At 43.5% G+C, this 23,726-nt stretch overlaps 2 protein-coding genes across 3 annotated transcripts in view; one reads left to right on the top strand and one right to left on the bottom strand.

Moving 5' to 3' along the window:
• LOC120025479 (exportin-7) overlaps positions 1-8,400 on the top strand; it is a 38,593-nt gene extending 30,193 nt beyond the window's left edge. For both annotated transcript variants that reach the window (XM_038970036.1, XM_038970035.1), the window contains exons 23-29: positions 79-293; positions 420-558; positions 2,207-2,271; positions 2,371-2,463; positions 4,798-4,896; positions 6,751-6,878; positions 6,966-8,400. In XM_038970036.1, the coding sequence (XP_038825964.1) occupies positions 79-293; positions 420-558; positions 2,207-2,271; positions 2,371-2,463; positions 4,798-4,896; positions 6,751-6,878; positions 6,966-7,059 (833 nt within the window). In that variant the 3' untranslated portion in view covers positions 7,060-8,400. The remainder of the gene's footprint in view (positions 1-78; positions 294-419; positions 559-2,206; positions 2,272-2,370; positions 2,464-4,797; positions 4,897-6,750; positions 6,879-6,965) is intronic.
• A 1,295-nt stretch (positions 8,401-9,695) lies between these two features.
• Positions 9,696-12,438, bottom strand: LOC120026343 (protein PBDC1-like). The gene is made up of 6 exons (XM_038971185.1): positions 12,364-12,438; positions 11,995-12,060; positions 11,744-11,803; positions 10,667-10,807; positions 10,463-10,574; positions 9,696-10,345 (listed from the first exon to the last, which is right to left on the bottom strand). The coding sequence occupies exons 1-6, from the start codon at positions 12,391-12,393 to the stop codon at positions 10,254-10,256; spliced, it is 501 nt and encodes a 166-aa protein (XP_038827113.1). The 5' UTR covers positions 12,394-12,438; the 3' UTR covers positions 9,696-10,253.
• Between the last annotated feature and the right edge of the window lie 11,288 nt (positions 12,439-23,726).

Raw genomic sequence — 23,726 nt, 5'->3', positions numbered from 1 at the left:
TTCACTGGAGCATTTTGATTGGTTGGTCAGCCACAATTTTATGTTCATTTCCTTGGTTCTCCCTCTCCCCTTCTCCAGGTAATCGTATCCTGACCATCGGGGAGGTGCCTAAGGACCAGGTGTACAGTGTGAAGCTGAAGGGTGTCAGTGTGTGCTTCTCTATGCTGAAGGCTGTGCTTTCTGGGAACTATGTCAATTTCGGGGTGTTCCGTCTCTATGGAGATGACGCACTGGACAACGCACTACAAACCTTCATCAAACTGCTGCTGTCCATACCACACAGCGACCTGCTGGTAGATGCATACATACACACAGGGATCTATTTCTCTGAACATTGTAAATATACAATCTGACAATGGCAGTTCCAGCACACTTGCACCAACTCTCCTTCTCTCTCCTGTCTGCATCCCTCCCTCTAGGACTATCCCAAGTTGAGCCAGTCGTTCTACAGTCTGTTGGAGGTGTTGACTCAGGATCACATGAACTTCATTGCTTCTCTAGAGCCGCATGTCGTCATGTACATACTGTCATCTATCTCCGAGGGACTCACTGCACTGGGTAATATATATATACACACTGCACCACACTGCACTGGGTAATATATACAGTTGAAGTCGGAAGTTTACATACACCTTAGCCAAATATATTTAAATTCCGTTTTTCACAATTCCTGACATTTAATCCTAGTAAAAAATCCCTGTTTTAGGTCAGTTTGTATCACCACTTTATTTTAAGAATGTGAAATGTCAGAATAATAGAGTGATTTATTTCAGCTTTTATTTCTTTCATCACAGTCCCAGAGGGTCAGAAGTTTACATACACTCAATTAGTATTCTGTAGCATTGCCTTTAAATTGTTTAACTTGGGTCAAACGTTTCGGATAGCCTTCCACAAGCTTCCCACAATAGGTTGGGTGAATTTTGGACCATTCCTCCTGACAGAGCTGGTGTAACTGAGTCAGGTTTGTAGGCCTCCTTGCTCGCATACGCTTTTTCAGTTCTGCCCACAAATTTTCTATGGGATTGAGGTCAGGGCTTTGTGATGGCCACTCCAATACCTTGACTTTGTTGTCCTTAAGCCATTTTGCCACAACATTGGAAGTATGCTTGGGGTCATTGTCCATTTGGAAGACCCATTTGCGACTAAGCTTTAACTTCCTGACTGATGTCTTGAGATGCTGCTCCAATATATCCACATAATTTTCCTGCGTCATCATGCCATCTATTTTGTGAAGTGCACCAGTCCCTCCTGCAGCAAAGCACCCCCACAACATGATGCTGCCACCCCCATGCTTCACGGTTGGGATGGTGTTCTTCGGCTTGCAAGCATCCCCCTTTTTCCTCCAAACAAAACAATGGTCATTATGGCCAAACAGTTCTATTTTTGTTTCATCAGACCAGAGGACATTTCTCCAAAAAAGTACGATCTTTGTCCCCCCAAAAAACGTAGTCTGGCTTTTTTATGGCAGGTTTGGAGCAGTGGCGTTTTCCTTGGTGAGCGGCCTTTCAGGTTATGTCGATTATAGGACTTGTTTTACTGTGGATATAGATACGTTTGTGCCTGTTTCCTCCAGCATCTTCACAAGGTCCTTTGCTGTTGTTCTGGGATTGATTTGCACTTTTCGCACCAAAGTATGCTCATCTCTCGGAGACAGAACGCGTCTCCTTCCTGAGCGGTATGACGGCTGCGTGTTCCCATGGTGTTTATACTTGCGTACTATTGTTTGTACAGATGAACGTGGTACCTTCAGGCGTTTGGAAATTGCTCCCAAGGATGAACCAGACTTGTGGAGGTCTACAACTTTTTTTTTTTGAGGTCTTGGCTGATTTCTTTTGATTTTCCCATGATGTCAAGCAAAGAGGCACTGAGTTTGAAGGTAGGCCTTGAAATGCATCCACAGGTACACCTCCAATTGACTCAAATGATGTCAATTAGCCTATCAGAAGCTTCTAAAGCCATGGCATCATTTTCTGTAATTTTCCAAGCTGTTTAAAGTCAGTCAACTTAGTGTATGTAAACTTCTGACCCACTGGAATTGTGATACAGTGAAATAATCTGTCTGTAAACAATTGTTGGAAAAATGACGTGTCATGCACAAAGTAGATGTCGTAACCGACTTGCCAAAACTATGGTTTAACAAGAAATTTGTGGAGTGGTTGAAAAACGATGTGTGACTAACGTGTTTGTGTGTGTGTTTTTGTTATAGATACCATGGTGTGTACTGGGTGTTGTTCCAGTCTGGACCACATCGTCACCTACCTGTTCAAACAGGTAACAACTGCCTCCATGTAGATCTATTTATATGATCTTATACCTGTATGTTCTGTATTGATATGAATGTAAATCCAATGTATTGTTATTTCTATTCAGCTGTCTCGCTCCACTAAGAAACGACCTGCAGCTATGGCAACAGATGACCGCTTCCTACACATCATGCAGCAACACCCAGAGATGATCCAACAGGTACAAACACACATGATATCTCAGTTTTTTATTTTGAATACATTTACAAAAATGTCAAAGAACCGGTTTTTGCCTTGTCATTATGGGGTATTGTGTGTCAAATAGATTCCATTTAGGAATAACAATATTTGGGAAAATTCCAGGGGTCTGAATACTTTCCGAATGCACTGTAAGTAGGCCAGTTGTAAAATAAATATCATTAGCCTATTGCTGTCATTTTGTTGGGTAGCCTATAGTACAGGCCCTCACCTTTTGTTGGTAGGCCTAAATGCTGCAATATAGGCTGTTCAAAACTTTTGAAGGTTTAAACCAGTTTCTTTAAATATGTATTTTTTTCATTCTGTTGAGCTATTTTCTTTGGCTAAATTAAGTTCCAACTTTAATGTTGTGTTTGCAGCAGTAGAATGGAATTACGATGTTAATCGCACTCAAACCATGAAAAGGAAAAACCAAGTAGACAGATGAAAAAATTAACAATGTAATGCTGCAATTTAATAACCTGTTCATATTTTCCCTATAAACAATGGCTTTACTTACTTTTGTTATTACCCTAATAAAGTTTTGAAACTTTTGTGAACATTTGGTGTGTTGTGGCTATGATAGGCTTTAGCTACAGCAGGCCTGCGTAAACCAGTGCTCCAACTACCTCGACAGTTGAACTTGATGTGAGGAAGAATGTTTTAGGCCTACCAGAGTAACTCCTTTAATGTAACAATATATAATGCTCATCTTTATCAAAAATATTCTGATCGAAAGTAACTATTTAGTCTCCTTCTGCACGCCTATCTCTTTATAGCAGTAGTAGACTGTCTGGGTCAGTTTGGGTCTGTTTTTCCACAGTCCTTTTTCTGAACTGGTCTGACTGTCCTCGAGTCCATTCGGAACAGGCCCCAGTTTTATTTATTTCTATTTATGCATATTGGGTTAGGTGGGAAAGCCACGGGTCCAACATTTTGGACCTGTGAAGACCTCTAATGGGTGCTATTCTGTTTCTCAACTGTGCTGCAAAAGAAAGGAAGACAAAGTAGGCAAATCGCCTCATTGTACAGTGCATTTTCACAAAGGCATGCACATGGTGTCAGTTTAGGCCAGGGATGGGCAACTTTGGGGGTGGGATCCACAGAGTTAATTTCTGCAGTTCTATACATTTTGCCTTGGGCCATAGAGAAAAAAAGTAGCTTTTTTTTAAAGCATGTTTGCTGCAATTCTACAAATTGTTCCATAGGGTGGAGAGAGATGTTTGCAGGTTTTAATATGATACACTATATATACAAAAGTATGTGGACACTCTTTCAAATTTGTGGATTCTGCTATTTCAGCCACACCGGTTGCTGACAGGTGTACAAAATCGAGCACACCAGCCATGCAATCTTCATAGACAAACATTGGCAGTAGAATGGCCTTACTGAAGAGCTCAGTGACTTTCAACGTTGTGCCGTCATAGAACGCCACTTTTCCAACAAGTTCCTGCCCTGCAAGTGCTGCCCTGTTCAACTGTAAGTGCTGTTATTGTGAAGTGGAAACATCTAGGAGCAACAACGGGTGAGCCGCGAAGTGGTAGGCCACACAAGCTCACAGAACAGGACCGTCGAGTGCTGAAGACGATTCTGTGCTTCCGACTTTGTGGCAACAGGTTGGGGAAGGCCGTTTCCTTTTTCAGCATGACAAAGCCCCAGTGCACAAAGGGAGGTCCATACAGAAATGGTTTGTCAATCGGTGTGGAGCAACTTGACTGGCCTGCACAGAGCCCTGACCTCATCCCCATCGAACACCTTTGGGATGAATTAGAACACCGACTGCGAGCCAGGCCAGGCCAACATCAGTGCCCGACCTTACTAATGCTCTTGTGACTGAATGGAAGCAAGTCCCCGCAGTAATGTTCCCAGAACAGTAGAGGCTGTTATAGCAGGAAAGGTGGGACCAACTTAATATTAATGCCAATGATTTTGGAATGGGATGTTTGACGAGCATACTTTTCATCATGTAGTGTATCTGAGTGAGACTAACAAAATCAATGATCTGAGCGGGCTGCCAGTTTCCCATCCCTGGTTTAGGCTATTGTTTACCATTTTTTTTGTTTCAGCAAACATTAGGCTACTGTTCAATACAAAAATGTTGAGTAAAAACGTCATTGTTGAAGAGACAAAAAGGGAACTAACTGTACAGTGCAATTTCTATATTTGCGGGTTAGGGTCAGGTGCCTCAGAATTTCACTATCACATAGTTGGGAGGATGGGTTATTAGTAATTACGGGTGGTTGCTGGTGAACAAACGGCTGACCCGCGCATCACTAACACAAACGCGCACTAATCAATCTGTGTGTTTGTCCTACAGATGCTGTCCACGGTGTTGAACATCATCATCTTTGAGGACTGCAGGAACCAGTGGTCCATGTCCAGACCTCTACTGGGCCTCATCCTGCTCAACGAGAAGGTACAGGTACACAACCACACACCCACTATCCCACCACTCCTTGGAACACATGTGCAGGGGTTAAAGGATTTTTCCTCATCTGGATTCTGGAGAGGCCATTTTTGAGATCTGCAAGAAAAATCTCTGGGGCTTGTTTGAAGATTACATGGCCTAAATCAGAATCATGTCTATTTTATGAAATACACTACACTACCGTTCAAAAGTTTGGGGTCACTTAGGAATGTCCTTGTTTTCCATGAAAACATACATGAAATGAGTTGCGAAAGGAATAGGAAATATAGTCAAGACATTGACAAGGTTATTAATAATTATTTTTAATTGAAATAATAATTGTGTCCTTCAAACTTTGCTTTCATCTAAGAATCCTCAATTTGCAGCAATTACAGCCTTGCAGACCTTTTGGCATTCTAGTTGTCAATTTGTTGAGGTAATCTGAAGAGATTTCACCCCATGCTTCCTGAAACACCTCCCACAAATTGGATTGGCTTGATGGGCACTTCTTACGTACCATACGGTTAAGCTGCTCCCACAACAGCTCAATAGGGTTGAGATCCGGTGACTGTGCTGGCCACTCCATTACCAGCTGACTGCTTCTTCCTTAAATAGTTATTGCATAGTTTGGAGCTGTGCTTTGGGTCATTGTCCTGTTGTAGGAGGAAATTGGCTCCAATTAAGCGCCGTCCACAGGGTATGGCATGGCATCGCAAAATGGAGTGATAGCCTTCCTTCTTCAAGATCCCTTTTACCCTGTACAAATCTCCCACTTTACCACCAGCAAAGCACCCCCAGACCATCACATTGCCTCCACCATGATTGACAGATGGCGTCAAGCACTCCTCCAGCATTTTTTCCTGCGTCTAGCGAATGTTCTTCTTTGTGATCCAAACACCTATTCAGTCTCATTCCATGAGACTGACCAGGTGAAAGCAATGATCCCAGTGTAGATGAAGGGGAGGACACGGGTTAAAGAAGGATTTTTGACCTTTGTTTAAAAAAATAAAAAGTTGATCCCAGTTTTCCATTGCTACCACCGTACCACGTTGTAATTATCTTCTACTCCTTCAATTGCGCGTGTGACATTTTACAAATGCAGTTACAACCGGATTTTCAAGCGAGATTTAGGTGCAGCTGCGCAACGGTGTCTTAAAAGTGCAATCACATACTTTGTAATAGAAACCCCCCAAGAAAACGTTTTTGGGGAGTGAATAATAATTAGGAGGTTGTGTCCAGTGGGGTAAATGCAGAAGAACAAACCCCATGCTTCAGCCTATGTAAAAATTTGTAAAATTTATATGTAAAACATTTTTTTTTGCCATTATGCTGCATTAGTTGGGCTACAGGTGATCATGCTTATTGCTTATAACACCTTTGATAGCCTACACATGGTCTATATTATGTAGGGTCCAATATGTTATTGGGCTCATTTCTGGGGGTGGAAATTATATTTTAGATGGTGTCATTATTTTAAATTCATTTTGGAGTAGATTGTCTTTTTAGCTTCTGTCCTACTTAAAAATGATCAAGGGGAAGACCCCAGACCCCCTAAGCAAGTTAAATACATGTTCAACATGAACCCCTTTCCCTAAAAGCATTATGCTAATTACTTTCTTACATGAAAGGGGAGGTTAACTTCGCCCCAGACAATAGATCTGAGATCGACTTAAGTTTCAGTCATGGGATTTTTTTGTTTGTTGCTTTAATCCCTGCATGCGGCAATTGTTACTGAGTGGACGATTCTGGTTAAAAAATGAACAAATCCTGACACAGCCTCTACCTGTGTGTGTGTGTATATACACCTCCATTCCTGCAGTATTTGGCTGATCAGAGAAGCTGAATTTTTGTCTGGGTGTGTAGTATTTTGCAGACTTGAGAAACAGTATTGTGAACAGCCAGCCTCCAGAGAAGCAGCAGGCCATGCATCTCTGCTTTGAAAACCTGATGGAGGGGATAGAACGCAACCTGCTAACCAAGAACCGAGACAGGTACACACAATCCCAGCGAGCCTCTCTCTCACACGTGTTATCGGTGTGCACAGTAACTGTTAACTCTCTCTGTATTAATGTGTGCAGGTTCACCCAGAATCTGTCGGTTTTCCGGAGGGAGGTGAATGACAGCATGAAGAACTCTTCTTACGGCGTCAACAGCAATGACATGATGAGCTGACCTTCCACGCACTCCTGCTCCACACAGAGCAGCTTCCCCCTCCCAACTCAACACGTCCTCTCACCCTTCCTCTCCTCCCCCTTTTGGTTCCCCCCTCCTTTTTATAGAAGCCTATAAATATACAGATCTATTTTAAAGCCAGTTTGTAGAGGTCACCGCAGGTCGCTCTGCTGGGAGGAGAGGGAGAGAAGGAGGATGGACAGAGGATACCTCTACACATTCTGGCGGGAGAGGAGGAGTGGGGGGGATGAAAGAGGGGAGCGGGTGAAAAGGGGGAAGCTGGTAAATGTAGTTCTCTGCTTCTGCCTGCCTTGTATAGAAACACAACAAAACAAGTGTACATTTTTTTTCATAACATTTTGAACAATGTTTATATTGATTGAATTTAAAACAAAATGAGAAATGTGTGATTGAACTTTTTACAGTGTAGTGAGTCAGTGCACCTGTTTGTCTGTGGGGAGCAAACTTTCTACAGGGGAGGAGAGAGCACTAGAGCTGCAAAGGTGCAGAGAAAGAGTGGCTGTGTTGTACATTTCCTCTGGCCCTCTAGCTGGAGCGCTGTAAATACCCACCCCCCCTTACTCCCTAGACACTAACCCTAGCACCGAGACACTTTGCCTAGAAAATGATTACTTGTTCCATTAGGATTTGGGTGTGGGGCAGGGTAAAATGGGTTAAGGTTATGCTCCACTTTACCCTCTGGTAGGCTGGTTGGAGCTGACACTAACCTTAAGGGAGTCAGTTGGGTTAGGGGAGGGGTGAAGTGTCTGAGCAGGCTAGTGTGTAGGGGGTCACAGATCTGATAACTCAACGGATAGGAGCGTCACTGCAGTCTCTGGTGTGTTAGTGTGAGGTGTGTGTGTGTGTGTGGCCTCCCGGGGTGCTTTGAAGGAGCGGTGAGCTCCAGCCAGAACCCACCAGGAGATTCTAGAACTTTCAGCACTTGTCTCCAAGCTCCCTGAAGGATTGTTTATTTCTAAATGATTAAATGAAGAATAATGCAACCTTTAGTAGAACAGAGCTGTGTATTACAGGGATATGGATGATAGGAATACAGAACTGTGTATTAGAGGAGATGGGGGTTCAGTTCATTAGCAACTTGTGCTACTCTACAGATGTTGCTGCTAACTGTTTGTGACGACTAGCTCATCTCTAACCATGTTGATTTGACTTCCTGGTTTCTATTGTTTTGTTTCCCTGAAGTTTGTGTGTGTGTTGGATCAGTAGCTTGGTTCTCTGATGTGCGTGTGTGTTGGATCGGTAGCTTGGTTGAGTTGTGTGGATGTCGGCTACATATTATAGTGTCATCATTGACTGCAAATAAACGTCATTTGGTTTGTATACCGCGCTGTCAGTTCTTCCACTGCACAACATGGGTAATGTCTTTAGTGTTGGTGCAGACTAGCAAGATAATATCATAAAGGATTAAACAAACACAGGCTACATGCTGATTCCAGACTTCCATTTATTCAGATTTATGTGTTTTTACCATTCACGAGACCAGTCAGTGAATGCGGTTGGATACACACACACCGGGCAAATCAAAAAGGACACCCGATTTCCAACAGTGCACCAATTTTAGCCAGCACCATGGTCAAAAGTGGTTCACTATAAAGAATATTGTCATTTGAAACAAACTGTACAAGAACATAACCAGAAATTATTGCCACGAATTAGAGAATCTAATTACATATACAATGCCTTTAAGTATTCACACCTGGACCTTTTCCACATTGTTAGTGGGATAAAAAAGTATTTTTTTGTGAACAATCTACACAATACTCATGTCAAAGTAGAAAAATTAGTAGTATTCAACACCCTGAGTCAATCCATGTCAGAATCATCTTCGGCAGCGATAACAGCTGCTTTGCACACCTGGATTGTATAATATATGCAAATTCTTCAAGCTCTGTCAAGTTGGTCATTGTTAGACAGCCATTAACTGTAACTAAGCCACTCAGGAACATTCAATGTCGCCTTGTGTTTTAAGTTATTGTCCTGCTGAAAGGTGTATGTTGGAAAGCAGACAACCAGGTTTTCGCCTGTGCTTAGCTCTATTCTGTTTATTTGTATCCCAAAAAACTCCCAAGTCAGTGATGTTGGATTTGCCTCAAACAATGCTTTGTATTCAGGACAAAGTTAATTTCTTAGCCAATTGTTTGCAGTTTTACTTTGGTGCCTTACTGCAAACAGGATGCATTTTGGGGGAAATCTATATTCTGTACACTCTGTAGTTACTCCACAATAACTGAAATGACAATGTTGATCCATCCTCAGTTTTCTATCACAGCCATTAAACTGTTTTAAATTCACTATTGGCCTCATGGTGAAATCCCTGAGCTGTTTCCTTCCTCTCCGGCAACTGAGTTAGGAAGGATGCATTTATCCTTGTAGTGACTGGGTATATTGATTCACCAGCCAAAGTGTAATAACTTAACCATGTTCAAATGGATATTCAATGTCTTTTTCTTTATTTTTACCCATCTACCAATAGGTGCCCTTTGAGACATTGGAAAACCTCCCTGGTCTGTTTGAAATTCACTGCTCGACTGAGGGACAATTATCTGTATGTGTGGGTTACAGAGATGAGGTAGTCGTTAAATCATGTTAAACACATTTTTACTCATGAACTTATTTAGGCTGGCCATATAAGGGGTTGAATACTTGACTCGAGGCTTAAGATTTTCTAAAAACATAATTCCACTTTGACATTATGGAGTATTGTGTAGGCCAGTGACGCAATCAGAACTTTATCCACAGGCTGTAACAAAATGTGGAAAATCAAGGTGTGAAGGCTCTGTAGCTACCATGCTCAGATTGGACATCAGTACACGCACTCATGCACACAGTGGGATGCAGGCTGGTGTGTGGACCTCTGGGCCACGCTCAGTAAGCAAACAAGTCATTGTTCTATATATGAACGTTCCACAACGTGGTGCCCTGCTGAACATGCCACTGGTCTAGTATCCAGTCGACCTGATATGTCAAGGTGGACGATCACAGGAAAATTGTAAGGAGATGGATGTCAAGCCTGGTAAAATGTTATCTGTTCCTGGGTTGTAGGTGATGTGGGGTTCAGAGTATCCCATACCTAGGTCAAAAGGTAGGGTGTTTAACCAGGGCTGTTGAAACTCTTCCTTGGTTGGGTTTACAAGGGTGTTGGAGACTATGCTAAAAAGGTTATAGGGTATGGGTTAAGGCGGCTGTTTTTTGGCCTGGAATACAGGGGTGTTGAATCCTTCTCTGTTCCTAGCGATCTCGATGGCAAAGAACTGGATCCTGGTGGCTGCAGGAACAACATGATCGCAGTTAACACTGGGCTACACAGGGCCCTTATGCTCCTAATGCCACTTTTTAACAGTGACACCGTTTTGTATGTGTAATAGTGACTCGCTGAACATACCAAATATGGTGTTTTCCTCTGTGTAGTCCTTCTCACAGTCAAGTCGTAGCAAAGTCCCATAGTTAAAGTCCTCCACCACCCCGTCGAACTGGTTACAGAATGGACGCCACTTCTAGACACCAACACAGAGACTAGGTTAGTTTCTCACTCTTCCTCTGTCCCTTTTTGTATTTCTGACACCTATAAACACACCCAGTCCCCTACCTCTTTGGCATCGGCAGTTTTGAGCATGTCTGGGTCCAAGTTCTTGATGTTGAGGTCTGAGAAGGATTCTCTGAAGGACGTATAGATCCGGTCATCCACCTTGGTCAGCTTCAGATTACTAGGGTCTACCGACGAGATCAGCTACACACACACACACACACGATTAGCTGGAGGGAAGGACTAGATCAGTGCAATGTGGCTGCTAGTATTGGTATTATGCTCCACCTACCCAAATAAAAATAAAAAACATACTATGGTCTAAATACTGTAGTATTATAGTGTGTTTGCAGACTTTACTGTTAACTTTAGTGTTTACTACAGTATTTATACTAAAGTAATTAATGTAGTGTTTTTGTGGACTGTTGTATACAGCTATTCTCAACTGGTACCTGGGTCCGGGGAGGTTTTGAATATATACATACAGTTTATATTTTAATGAAAAAAATAATCCAATATGAACTTAAAACGACAAACCTGGTAGAAACTATCAATGTTTAAATATAGAGATATTAGCAGCACTATTTTGGTAGATTTTTGTGGTCTCAAGCCAGTGAGTTTAACATTCTTTAAGAATATGGGCAAAATGTATTTATTGAAAATGAGGTGAGAATGTTGTTCCCTTGTCATAATTGCTACATTTACTATCAATATAGCATTAAATATAGTTTCCAGATTATATTTCGGCGAATATTGGGTCACGACAGACAACCTGGTTCAATTTGGGTCCTGAGGCAAATCCTGTAGATCCACTGCTGTAGTGTTTTTGAGGACTAATAATATACTGTAGTATTTACTGTAGTGTTCTTCTCTATAACCTGTATGGCACACAATATGGTCTATACTTAGCATGTAGGTTTCTCACTTACGGGTGGCACAAATTGGGATATTGGGGGAGGGAAATGGGCAGCGTATATGCAAATTAAATACTGTAGTATTTACTGTAGTGTTTTTTCACACAACTGTAGTATTTACTACATTTTTTTGTGGATAATATTGTACTATTCTATAGTAAACTGTAGTATTTTTCCATGTGGGTAGTTTACCTGATGCAGGTGCTTGTGAGAAAGAGATACTCACATTAAAGTAGATCTCTGCATGATTGTAAGCCTTCATCGCCCACATCACCTCCAGTTGAGGCTGAGACACACACACAGGTTAGTTGCAATGTTGGGAAAGAGTTCTCTAGGTAAGAATTTAATTGTACTGTTTTACACCTGTTGTATCCTGTGCACGTGGCGAATAAACTTTGAAACTAACACACTAGAAAACTATTGTGTTGTGAGTTTGTGTCAGAGAGGAAACCTAAATAGCACCGCTGTGTTACTTACATCGTTCCCATAAGCCTCAGCTGGTAGAGACAGAGCCTGGGCGGCTGCTGTAGCTCCCTCCACGCCCTGAATAACATAGTCATTACAAAATAAAAGTATTACAATTGATATCACACCCTAAATAACCCGACAAAATGTCATTAGCATTAGTAATTCAATATTGCTGCAGTGTAATGGTAAGCACATGTTTAACTCAATCAACGTTGTCCTTGTTTAGCCAGCGGCATTTTAAACAGCAGACCGGCATCAGTCCAAATAAAACATGCATCATATACTTTAACACTTCACTTACATATGCCGCTACAATATACCCGTATATTAAATGTACATTAAGTTAAAATACTGTTATTTAATCTTGTGGATTCTCACCAGAGAAGCAATTCCATTTCCCGACGCCATAGCTGTAAACTTTGACCCGATGACGTCACGTCGTTCTAGCGCAAGCTGTCTATGCCTCTGCAACGCAATGCTGCAAGGCAAATGCAGCGTTTCATTGGAAATGAATGTAATTCTGGTGTACCAAAATGCAATAACGCTTCGAACACACCGACAGTGATTTTGCGCAGCATCATCATCAACATCCACCTTCTGCTACTATTTCTGTCAAGCCGCCCACGCACACAATTTGGCATACGTTCGATAAATCCAATGTATGCACCACAAACGAACGCACTGCAATGCAATGTTGCCAGGCAAATGCAGCGTTTCATTGGAAATGAATGTAATTCTGGTGTACCAAAAGGCAGTGATGCTGTTGGTGTGATCGAAGCGTAACGCTTTGAACACAACTAGAGTATTTTTGCGCAGAATAGTATGCAGCGTCATCTGGATATGTGCGCAACAAAAGTTCAACATACCATTTTTGTCAAGCCATCTACTCATACACGTTCGATAAATCCAACATATTTACCACACGAACGAACTGCATCTGCAACGCAATGCTGCAAGGCAAACGCGGCGTTTCATTGGAAATTAATGTCATTCTGGTGTACCAAAATGCAATAAGGCTTCGAACACACTGATAGTATTTTTGCGCAAAATAGTATGCAGCATCATCAACATTCACCTTCTGCTACCATTTCTGTCAAGCCATTTATGCATACAGTTTGATAAATAGGCTCGATAAATCCAACATATGCACCACACCGAACACACTGCAACTGCCTCTTCAACGCAATGCTGCAAGGCAAACGCATCGTTTCATTGGAAAGTGTATATTGTATTTCTGGTGTACCAAAATTCTAACCCTGTCGGTGTGTTCGAAGCGTTACACTTTTAGAGCAACGGTGTCAAACAAATTTTTCAATGTTTGAAAAATATATTCCTCTATCCATTGTTTTTGGAGTTTTCGATACTCTCTGACTGTTTAGCTGTAATTTTGGTGATTATTAGAGAGCTGTATACAGTGAAGAATCTGTGTAGGTCCAGTGGTGATTTTAGCATGTAAATCTTGGTGGGGCAACAAAAAACAAAATGTGGGACGCATGCCAGCAAAGCCACAACACAACACTAAAGAATACATTAATTGCACTATAAAGGTGACAAACAGTGCACACAAACTGTTAGGGCCTACATAAAGCTGTCCCAACAATGAGGTTAGTCATTTGATGTTAGCCATATTTGTTTGGTAACATTGAAAACGTTGGCATTGAAGATTACGGTCATTGTAATTCTATTGATTCATGAGTTACCACTGCTACACCTGGCTATCAGCGGAGCCTTGTCTGGCAGCGAAACAGTTCATTCAGTCTCATTTACTGCCTTTAAAAAAAACAGCTGATTCAGCTTTATTTACTCTCATATTCGAAAATGCTAATTAACATCAAATTAGACATCAATTAGACACAAATCCCTGCAAGCTCTTGCATGTAATCTCTAGTCAGCAAGCTAGCTAGTATCTACCTTGATCCAAAAGGAAATGTAACATTTTCATGAACTGTTCCATATTTTATTTAACAATTATTCGTTGACTTATTTATGCATTTGGTCTTGTCTTGTACAGAATACTTTCCTATTAGCGATCTGCATCTGGGTCTTCTCCTGAGCCTTGACAATGGGGCTGTGTATTATCATGCTGAAACATGAGATGATGGTGGCAAATGAATAACACGACAATGGGCCTCAGGATCTTGGCACGGTATCTCTGTGCATTCAAATTGCCATTGATAAAATGCAATTGTGTTCATTATCCGTAGCTTATGCCTTCTCATGCCATAACCCCACTGCCAACATGGGGAAGTTGAAATCAGCAAACCGCTCGCCCACACTACGGCTGCCATTTGCCCGGTACAGTTGAAACTCGGATTCATCCATGAAGAGCACACTTCTCCAGCGTAACAGTGGCCATCAATGGTGAGCATTTTCCCACTGAAGTCAGTTACGACGCTGAACTGCAGTTAGGTCCAGACCCTGGTGAGGACGACGAGCACACAGATTAGCTTCCCTGAGATGGATTCTGACAGTTTTTGCAGAAATTATTTGATTGTGCAAAGCCACAGTTTCATCCACTATCCAGGTGGCTGGTCTCAGACAATCCCGAAGGTCAAGAAGCCGGATATGGAGTTCCTGGGTTGGCATGGTTTCACGTGGTCTGCAGTTGTGAGGCAGTTTGGACTCCCTGAAAAATTCTCTAAAATGACATTGGAGGTGGCTTATGGTAGAGAAATGAACATTACATTGTCTTGCAACAGCTCTAGTGGACATTCCTGCAGTCAGCATGCCAATTGCATGCTCCCTCAAAACTTGAGACATCTATGGCATTGTGTTGTGTGACAAAAGTGCACATTTTAGAGTGGCCTTTTATTGTCCCCAGCACAAGGTGCACCTGTGTAATGATCATGCTGTTTAATCAGCTTCATATGCCACACCTGTCAGGTGGATGGATTATCTTGGCATAGGAGAAATGCTGACTAAAAGGGATGTAAACAAATTTGTGCACAAAATTTGGGAGAAATAAGATTTTTGTGCGTATGTAAAAATTCTGGGATCTTTTAACACTTTACATGTTGCGTTTATGTTTTTGTTCAGTATATATTTTTGCTCCGTACAGTTGACTGCTGTGGCTAGCCAAAAATGACTCGTTTTGAAAGTTGGACCCTCTGTAAGTCTTTAGCTGACACTCTATGATTCTTCTTAACCTCATTGAGCATTCTGCGCTGTGCTCTTGCAGTCATCTTTGCAGGACGGCCACTCCTAGGGAGAGTAGCACAGTGATGAACTTTCTCCATTTAGAGACAATTTGTCTTACCGTGGATTGATGAACATAAAGGCTTTTAGAGATACTTTTGTAACCCTTTCCAGCTTTTTGCAAGTCAACAATTCTTAATCTTGGGCCTTCTGAGATCTCTTTTGTTTGAGGCATGGTTCACATCAGGCAATGCTTCTTCTGAATAGCAAACTCAAATTTTGTAAATGTTTTTTATAGGGCAGGGCAGCTCTAACCAACATCGCCAATCTCGTCTCAATGATTGTACTCCAGGTTAGCTGACTCCTGACTCCAATTAGCTTTTGGAGAAGTAATTAGCCTAGGGGTTCACATACTTTTCCCAACCTACACTGTGAATGTTTAAACGATGTATTCAATATAGACAAGAAAAATACAATAATTTGTGTGTTATTAGTTTAAGCAGACTGTGTTTGTCTGTTGTTGTGACTTAGATGAAGATCAGATCTAATTTTATGACCAATTTATGCAGAAATACAGATAATTCCAAAGGATTCACATAGTTTTTCTTGCCACTGTAAGCATACAGACCCTTTACTTAGTACTTTCTTCTTGGGTATATCTCTACAAGCTTGGCACTCCTCTATTTGGGGAGTATCTCCCATTCTTCTCTGCAGATCCTCTCAAGTTCTGTCAGGTTGTATGGGGAGTGTCGCTGCACAGCTATTTTCAGGTCTCTCCAGAGATGTTCGGTCGGGTTCAAGTCCAGACTCTGGCTGGGTCACTCAAGGACATTCAGGGACTTGTCCCGAAGCCACTCCTGTGTTGTCTTGGCTGTGTGCTTCGGGTCATTGTCCTGTTGGAAGGTGAACCTTCCCCCAAGTCTGATGTCCTGTGCGCTCTGGAGCAGGTTTTCATCAAGGATCTCTCTGTACTTTGCTCCGTTCATCTTTCCCTCGATCCTGACTAGTCTCACAGTCCCTGCTGCTGAAAAACATCCCCACTACATGATGCTGCCAACAACATGCTTCACCGTAGGGACGGTACCAGGTTTCCTCCAGACATGACGCTTGGCATTCAGGCCAAAGAGTTCAATCTTGGTTTCATCAGACCAGAGAATCTTGTTTCTCATGGTCTGAAAGTCCTTTAGGTGCCTTTTGGCAAACTCCAAGCGGACTGTCATGTGCCTTTTACTGAGGAGTGGCTTCTGTCTGGCCATTCTACCATAAAGGCCTGATTGGTGGAGTGCTGCAGAGATGGTTGTCCTTCTGGAAGGTTCTCCCATCTCCACAGAGGAACTCTGGAGCTCCTTCAGAGTGACCATTGGGTTCTTGGTCACCTCCCTGACCAAGGCCCTTCTCCGATTGCTCAGTTTGGCCAGGTGGCCAGCTCTAGGAAGAGTCTTGGTGGTTCCAAACTTCATCCATTTAAGAATGATAGAGGACACTGCATTGTTGGGGACCTTCAATGCTGCAGACATTTTTTGGTATCCTTCCCCAGATCTGTGCCTCGACACAATCCTGTCTCAGAGCTCTACAGAAAATTCCTTTGACCTCATGGAGTGGTTTTTGCTCTGACATGCACTTTCAACCATGGGACCTTATATAGACAGGTGTGTGCCTTTCCAAATCTTGTCCAATCAATTGAATTTGCAACAAGTGGATTCCAATCAAGTTGTAGAAACATCTCAAGGATGACCAATGGAAACAGGATGCACCTGAGCTCAATTTCGAGTCTCATAGCAAACGGTCTGAGTTCTTATGTAAATAAGGTATTTAAGTTGTTTTTTTTTAAATACATTTGCAAAAAATGATAAAAAACAGTTTTTTCTTTGTCATTATGGGGTTGTGTGTGTAGATTGCTGAGTTTAATTTTAAAAACATCTATTTTAGAATAAGGCTGTAACGTAACAAAATGTGGAAAAAGTCAAGGGGTCTGAAAACTTTCTGAAGGCACTGTGTCGTGGAAATTGTTACACAGGGACACTCGAAGTCAATCTTAAATGAATCATTGTTTATTGTCAGCGCGCTGGAGAGGTTCCAACCAACTCAATGCAGCATAGTACACATGTCAATCAGGATCTTTCCCTGTAGACCCAGCAGTTGTCTTATATACAGCTATATATAGACAAGTCATATTTGCATGATTTAGCATAATTCATTATTCATTACCATTTTGTTTCATTCATGTGACCGACCAATACTGTTTCATAACATGTGAGAGACCAACACCTCACGAGGCTTCTTTCTCTGTAAACTGAGACCTTGAAACTGAGATATCTTTCGTTCGTTCTCAATACAAGGTCTGGGCGTACTGCCAAATTGCAGCTACTGATAAGTGAGGATTTGTACAGTCAGCCACTTGCATGAACACAGAAATTGGTTATTAGAACAGCACATGAATAGAAGACAGAAATTAGTTATAAGAAAAGCACATTTCCCTTATAACTGTACGGTGGCTAGAGTTGAGGATACAGTTGAAGCCGGAAGTTGACATACATCTTAGCCAAATACATTCAAACAAAACTTTCACAATTCCTGACATTTAATCCTAGTAAAAAATCCATCTTAGGTCAGTTAGGATCACCACTTTATTTTAAGAATGTGAAATGTCAAAATAATAGTAGAGAGAATGATTTATTTCAGCTTTTATTCTTTCATCACATTCCCAGTGGGTCAGAAGTTTACATACACTCAATTAGTATTTGGTAGCATTGCCTTTAAATTGTTTAACTTGGGTCAAACGTTTCGGGTAGCCTTCCAAAAGCTTCCCACAATAAGTTGGGTGAATTTTGGACCATTCCTCCTGACAGAGCTAGTGTAACTGAATGAGGTTTGTAGGCCTCCTTGCTCACACACGCTTTTTCAGTTCTGCCCACAAATTTTATATGGGATTGAGGTCAGGGCTTTGTGATGGCCACTCCAATACCTTGACTTTGTTGTCCATAAGCCATTTTGCCACAACTTTGGAAGTATCCTTGGGGTCATTGTCCATTTGGAAGACCCATTTGCGACCAAGCTTTAACTTCCTGACTGATGTCTTGAGATGTTGCTTCAAGATATCCACATAACATTCCTTCTCATCATGCCATCTATTTTCTGAAGTGCACCAGTCCCTCCTGCAGCAAAGCACCCCCACAACATGATGTTGCCACCCCCATGCTTCACGATTGGGATGGTGTTCTTGCGTTTGCAAGCTTCCCCCTTTTTCCTCCAAACATAACGATGGTCATTATGGCCAAACAGTTCTATTTTTGTTTCATCAGACCAGAGGAGATTTCTCCAAAAAGTACGATCTTTGTCCCCATGTGCAGTTGCAAACCGCCGTCTGGCTTTTTTTATGGCAGTTTTGGAGCAGTGGCTTCCTCCTTGGTGAGCGGCCTTTCAGGTTATGTCGATATAGGACTCGTTTTACTGTGGATATAGATACATTTGTGCCTGTTTCCTCCAGCATCTTCACAAGGTCCTTTGAGGTTGTTCTGGGATTGTTTTGCACTTTTCGCACCAAAGTACGTTCATCTCTAAGAGACAGAACGCGTCTACTTCCTGAGCGGTATGACGGCTGCGTGGTCCCATGATGTTTATACTTGCGTACTATTGTTTGTACAGATGAACGTGGTACCTTCAGGCATTTGGAAATTGCTCCCAAGGATGAACCAGACTTGTGGAGGTCTACAATTTTTTTTCTGAGGTCTTGGCTGATTTCTTTTGATTTCCCCATGATGTCAAGCAACGAGGCAGTGAGTTTGAAGGTAGGCCTTGAAATACATCCACAGGTACACCTCCAATTGACTCAAATGATGTCAATTAGCCTATCAGAAGCTTCTAAAGCCAAGACATAATTTTCTGTCATTTTCAAAGCTGTTTAAAGGCACAGTCAACTTAGTGTATGTAAACTTCTGGCCCACTGGAATTGTGATACAGTGAATTATAAGTGAAATAATGTGTCTATAAACAATTGTTGGAAAAATTACATGTGTCATGCACAAAGTAGATGTCCTAACCGACTTGCCAAAACTATAGTTTGTTAACAAGAAATTTGTGGAGTGGTTGAAAAACGAGTTTTAAGGACTCCAACCTAAGTGTATGTAAACTTCCGACTTCAACTGTATATGATAAACAGAGTAGCAGCAGCAGCATATTGTAACGGCTGTTGGAAGGAGAGGACCAAGGTGCAGCGTGGTACGTGTCCATATTTATTTAATGAACACTGAAATAACAAAAATAACAAAGCGAACGACCGAAACAGTTCTGGCTTGTGCAGACACACAACAGAAAACATCTACCCACAAAACACAGGTGGGATGAGGCTACCTAAGTATGGTTCTCAATCAGAGACAACGATAGACAGCTGCCTCTGATTGAGAACCACACTCGGCTTAACACATAGAAATATAAAACATAGAACAAAAACATAGAATTCCCACCCCAACTCACGCCCTGACCAAACCAAAATAGAGACATAACAAAGGAACTAAGGTCAGGGCGTGACAGTACCCCCCCCCCCCCCCCCCCCCCCCCCAAAGGTGCGGACTTCGGCCACAAAACCTGAACCTATAGGGGAGGGTCTGGGTGGGCATTTCACTGCGGTGGCGGCTCTGGTGCGGGACGTAGTCCCCTTCTCCACCTCTGGCTTGGCCCACTTAGGTAGCGCCTCTAGAGCGAGGACCCTCGCCACCGACCCCGGACTGGAGACCCTCGCAGCAGGCCCCGGACAGGAGGGCAACTCTGGCAGCTCCGGACAGGAGGGCGACTCTGGCAGCTCCGGACAGGAGGGCGACTCTGGCAGCTCCGGACAGGAGGGCGACTCTGGCAGCTCCGGACAGGAGGGCGACTCTGGCAGCTCCGGACAGGAGGGCGACTCTGGCAGCTCCGGACAGGAGGGCGACTCTGGCAGCTCCGGACAGGAGGGAGATTCTGGCAGCTCCGGACAGGAGGGAGGCTCTGGCAGCTCCGGACAGGAGGGAGACTCTGGCAGCTCCGGACAGGATGGCGTCACTGGAGTGGAGAGACACACAGGAGGCTTCGTGCCATGGATCATCACTGGAGGCTTCTTGCCATGGATCATCACTGGAGGCTTCGTGCCATGGATCACCACTGGAGGCTTCTTGCCCTGGATCACCACTTGAGTGGAGAGACACACAGGAGGCCTGGCTCTGGGAGAAGGCACAGGACTCACCAGGCTGGGGAGACATATAGGAGGGTTAATTCTCATGCAGGAGGCCTTGTCCTTGGCCGAGGCACCGGATACACTGGGCCGTGGAGGCGCACTGGCGGTCTCGAGCGCAGATCTTGCCCCACCCGTTCTGGCTGGATGCCAGCTTCCACCCGGCAAATGCGGGACGCTGGCACCGAGCACACCGGCCTGTGGATGCTCGGCCGAGACACAGTGCGCATCACCCCATAGCACGGGGCCTGACCAGTCACATGCTCGCCCCGGTAAGAACGGGGAGTGGGCTCAGGTCTCCAACCTGACTCCGCCACACTCCCCGTGTGCCCCCCCAAAATATTTTTTGGGGGCTGCCTCTCGGGCTTCCTTGCCAGCCATGTTCCCTCGTACCCCTGGTTCCCTTCTCCTGCTGCCTCCGCTCTCCTGGCTTCCTCCACCTGTTCCCATGGGAGGCGATCCCTTCCAGCCAGGATCTCCTCCCATGTGTAGGATCCCTTCCCGTCCAGAATGTCCTCCCATGTCCATCCCTCCTTTTTTCCACGCTGCTTGGTCCGTTGGTGGTGGGTAGTTCTGTAACGAATGTCCTGGGAAGAAGGAGTGGACCAAGGTGCAGCGTGGTACGTGTCCATATTTATTTAATGAACACTGAAGTAACAAAAATAACAAAGAGAACGAAGGAAACAGTTCTGGCTGGTGCAGACACACAACAGAAAACATCTACCCACAAAACACAGGTGGGATGAGGCTACCTAAGTATGGTTCTCAATCAGAGACAACGATAGACAGCTGCCTCTGATTGAGAACCACACTCGGCCAAACACATAGAAATATAAAACATAGAACAAAAACATAGAATGCCCACCCCAACTCACGCCCTGACCAAACCAAAATAGAGACATAACAAAGGAACTAAGGTCAGGGCGTGACACATATAGGATGATTGTATGTGCATATTGTGTGTGCGTGAGCAAATGATGGAGTGAGTGTTTGTATGTGTGTTGGAGTATCAGTGTCCGTAGTGTGTAGGGCTCTGTGAGTGTGCATGAAGCCGGGGCAAAAATAAGAATAAAATACAAAGGTCAACTCAGATAGTCTGTGTAGCCATTTTGTTAGCTCTTTAGTTACCTATGTAGCAGTATTATGACATGGGGATAGAAGCTGTTCAGGACCCTGTTGGTGTCAGACTTGATGCACTGGTACCGCTTGCCATGAGGAAGCAGAGAGAACAGTCTATGGCTTGGGTTGTTAGTCTTTAACAATTTTTCGGGCCTTCTTTCAGAACGGCTGATATAGAGATCCTGCATGGCAGGGAGCTCGGCCCCAGTGATGTACTGGGCGGTCCGCACCACCCTCTGTAGCACCAATACGATCGAGGGTGGTGCTATTGTCATACCAAGCAGTGATGCAGCCAGTCAAGATGCTCTCAATGGTACAGCTGTAGACCTTTTTGACGATTTGGGGGCCCATGCCAAACCTTTTCAACCTCCTGAGGGGGAAGAGGCCCCTTTTCCTATAGTCCACGATCAGCTCCTTGGTCTTACTGACGTTGAGGGAGAGGTTGTTGATCAGGTCTATCACCGCCGTGTTGTCAGCAAACTTGATGGTGTTGGAATCGTGCATGGCCACACAGTCGTGGGTGAACAAGGAGTACAGGAGGGGTCTAAGCACACACCCCTGTGGGGCCCCCGTGTTGAGGGTCAGTGTGGCGGAGATGATGTTGCCTATCCTCACCACCTGGGGTCGGCCCGTCAGGAAGTCCAGGATCCAGTTGCAGAGGGAGGTGTTCAGTCCAGGGGTCCTAAGCTTGGTGACGAGGTTGGAGGAGACAATGGTGTTGAACGCTGAGCTGTAGTCAATGAACAGCATTTTCACATAAGTATTCCTCTTTTCTAAGTGGTTGAGGGCAGTGTGCAGTGCAATTGAGATTGCGTTGTCTAGGGATCTGTTAGGGTGGTATGCAAATTTGAATGGGTCTAGGGTGTCTGGGATAATGGAGTTGATGTGTGCCATAACCAGCCTCTCAAGCACTTCATGATTACAAATGTGAGTGCTACAGGGCAGTAGTCATTGTGGCATGAAGTATTAGATTTCATGGGAACCCCGAATTTTATGTTTTACATTTTAGTAATTTAGTAGACTTTCTTATCCAGAGTGACTTACAGTAGTGAGTGCATACATTTTTAATACTTTTTCGTACTGGAAAATTCATAGACAGAGCTATGGATGCAGTAACAATATGTTTTTTTCCGCCATGTGTAACAGTATAACTTTAAACCGTCCCCTCGCCCCGACACGGGCGCGAACCAGGGACCCTCTGCACACATCAACAACTGACACCCACGAAGCGTCGTTACCCATCGCTCCACAAAAGCCACGGCCCTTGCAGAGCAAGGGGCAACACTACTAATAGGTTTCAGAGCAAGTGACGTAACTGATTGAAACGCTACTAGCGCGTACCCGCTAACTAGCTAGCCATTTCACATCCGTTACAATAGCTACTAGAACTAAAGCGTTAGTAAACCCATTAGCTACAATTACGCATTACAGTCTACAGCCAGATAGCAGTTTAGCAGTTACACCGATGGGACCCGGTGGCAATAAATTAATAGAACCAAAAGCTTACCTTGACTTGGAAGAATTTCATTGTTGGATAGCCATAGCCAGCTAGCTAACATAGCATCCCTCTCTGTTTGAGCAGGGTGTTTGAGTAGGCTAAACTAGCTAGGTGCATTATTTAGCTAAGTCAAAGTCAAAGTTTTTAAAAATACAACCAAATATAGCTAGCTATCTTTCTCTCTATCTCTCTCTCGCTTCTTTTTATTTTGGAATAAATGAATTTGTTCAAAACTGTTCAACTATTGTCTTTCTCTCTCTGAGTCATTACTCACCACATTTTATGCACTGCAGTGCTAGCTAGCTGTAGATTATGTGTTCAGTGTTCATTCTCTGATATTTTGATTGGGTGGACAACATGTCAGTTCATGCTGCATGAGCTCTGATAGGTTGGAGGACGTCCTCTGGAAGTTGTCATAATTACTGTGGAAGTCTGTGGAAGGGGGTGAGAACCATGAAGCCACTACTAAAGGACACCAATAAGAAGAAGAGACTTGCATGGGCAAATAAACATGAGCAATGGACATTAGACCTGTGGAAATCTGTCCTTTGGTCTGATGAGTCCAAATTTGAGATTTTTGGTTCCAATCGCCATGTCTTTGTGAGACCCAGAGTAGGTGAACGGATGATCTCTGCATGTATGGTTCCCACCGTGAAGCATGGAGGAGGGGGTGTGATGATGTGGGCTGCTTTTCTGGTCACACTATCAGTGATTTATTTAGAATTCAAGGCACACTTAACCAGCACGGCTACCACCGCATTCTGTAGCATAACCCATCCCATCTGG

Source organism: Salvelinus namaycush, chromosome 31 (genome assembly GCF_016432855.1).
Source record: "Salvelinus namaycush isolate Seneca chromosome 31, SaNama_1.0, whole genome shotgun sequence".
Classification (NCBI taxonomy): Eukaryota; Metazoa; Chordata; class Actinopteri; order Salmoniformes; family Salmonidae; genus Salvelinus; species Salvelinus namaycush.
Note: the sequence above shows the minus strand (reverse complement) of the source record. Positions and strands in the feature narration are given on the sequence as shown.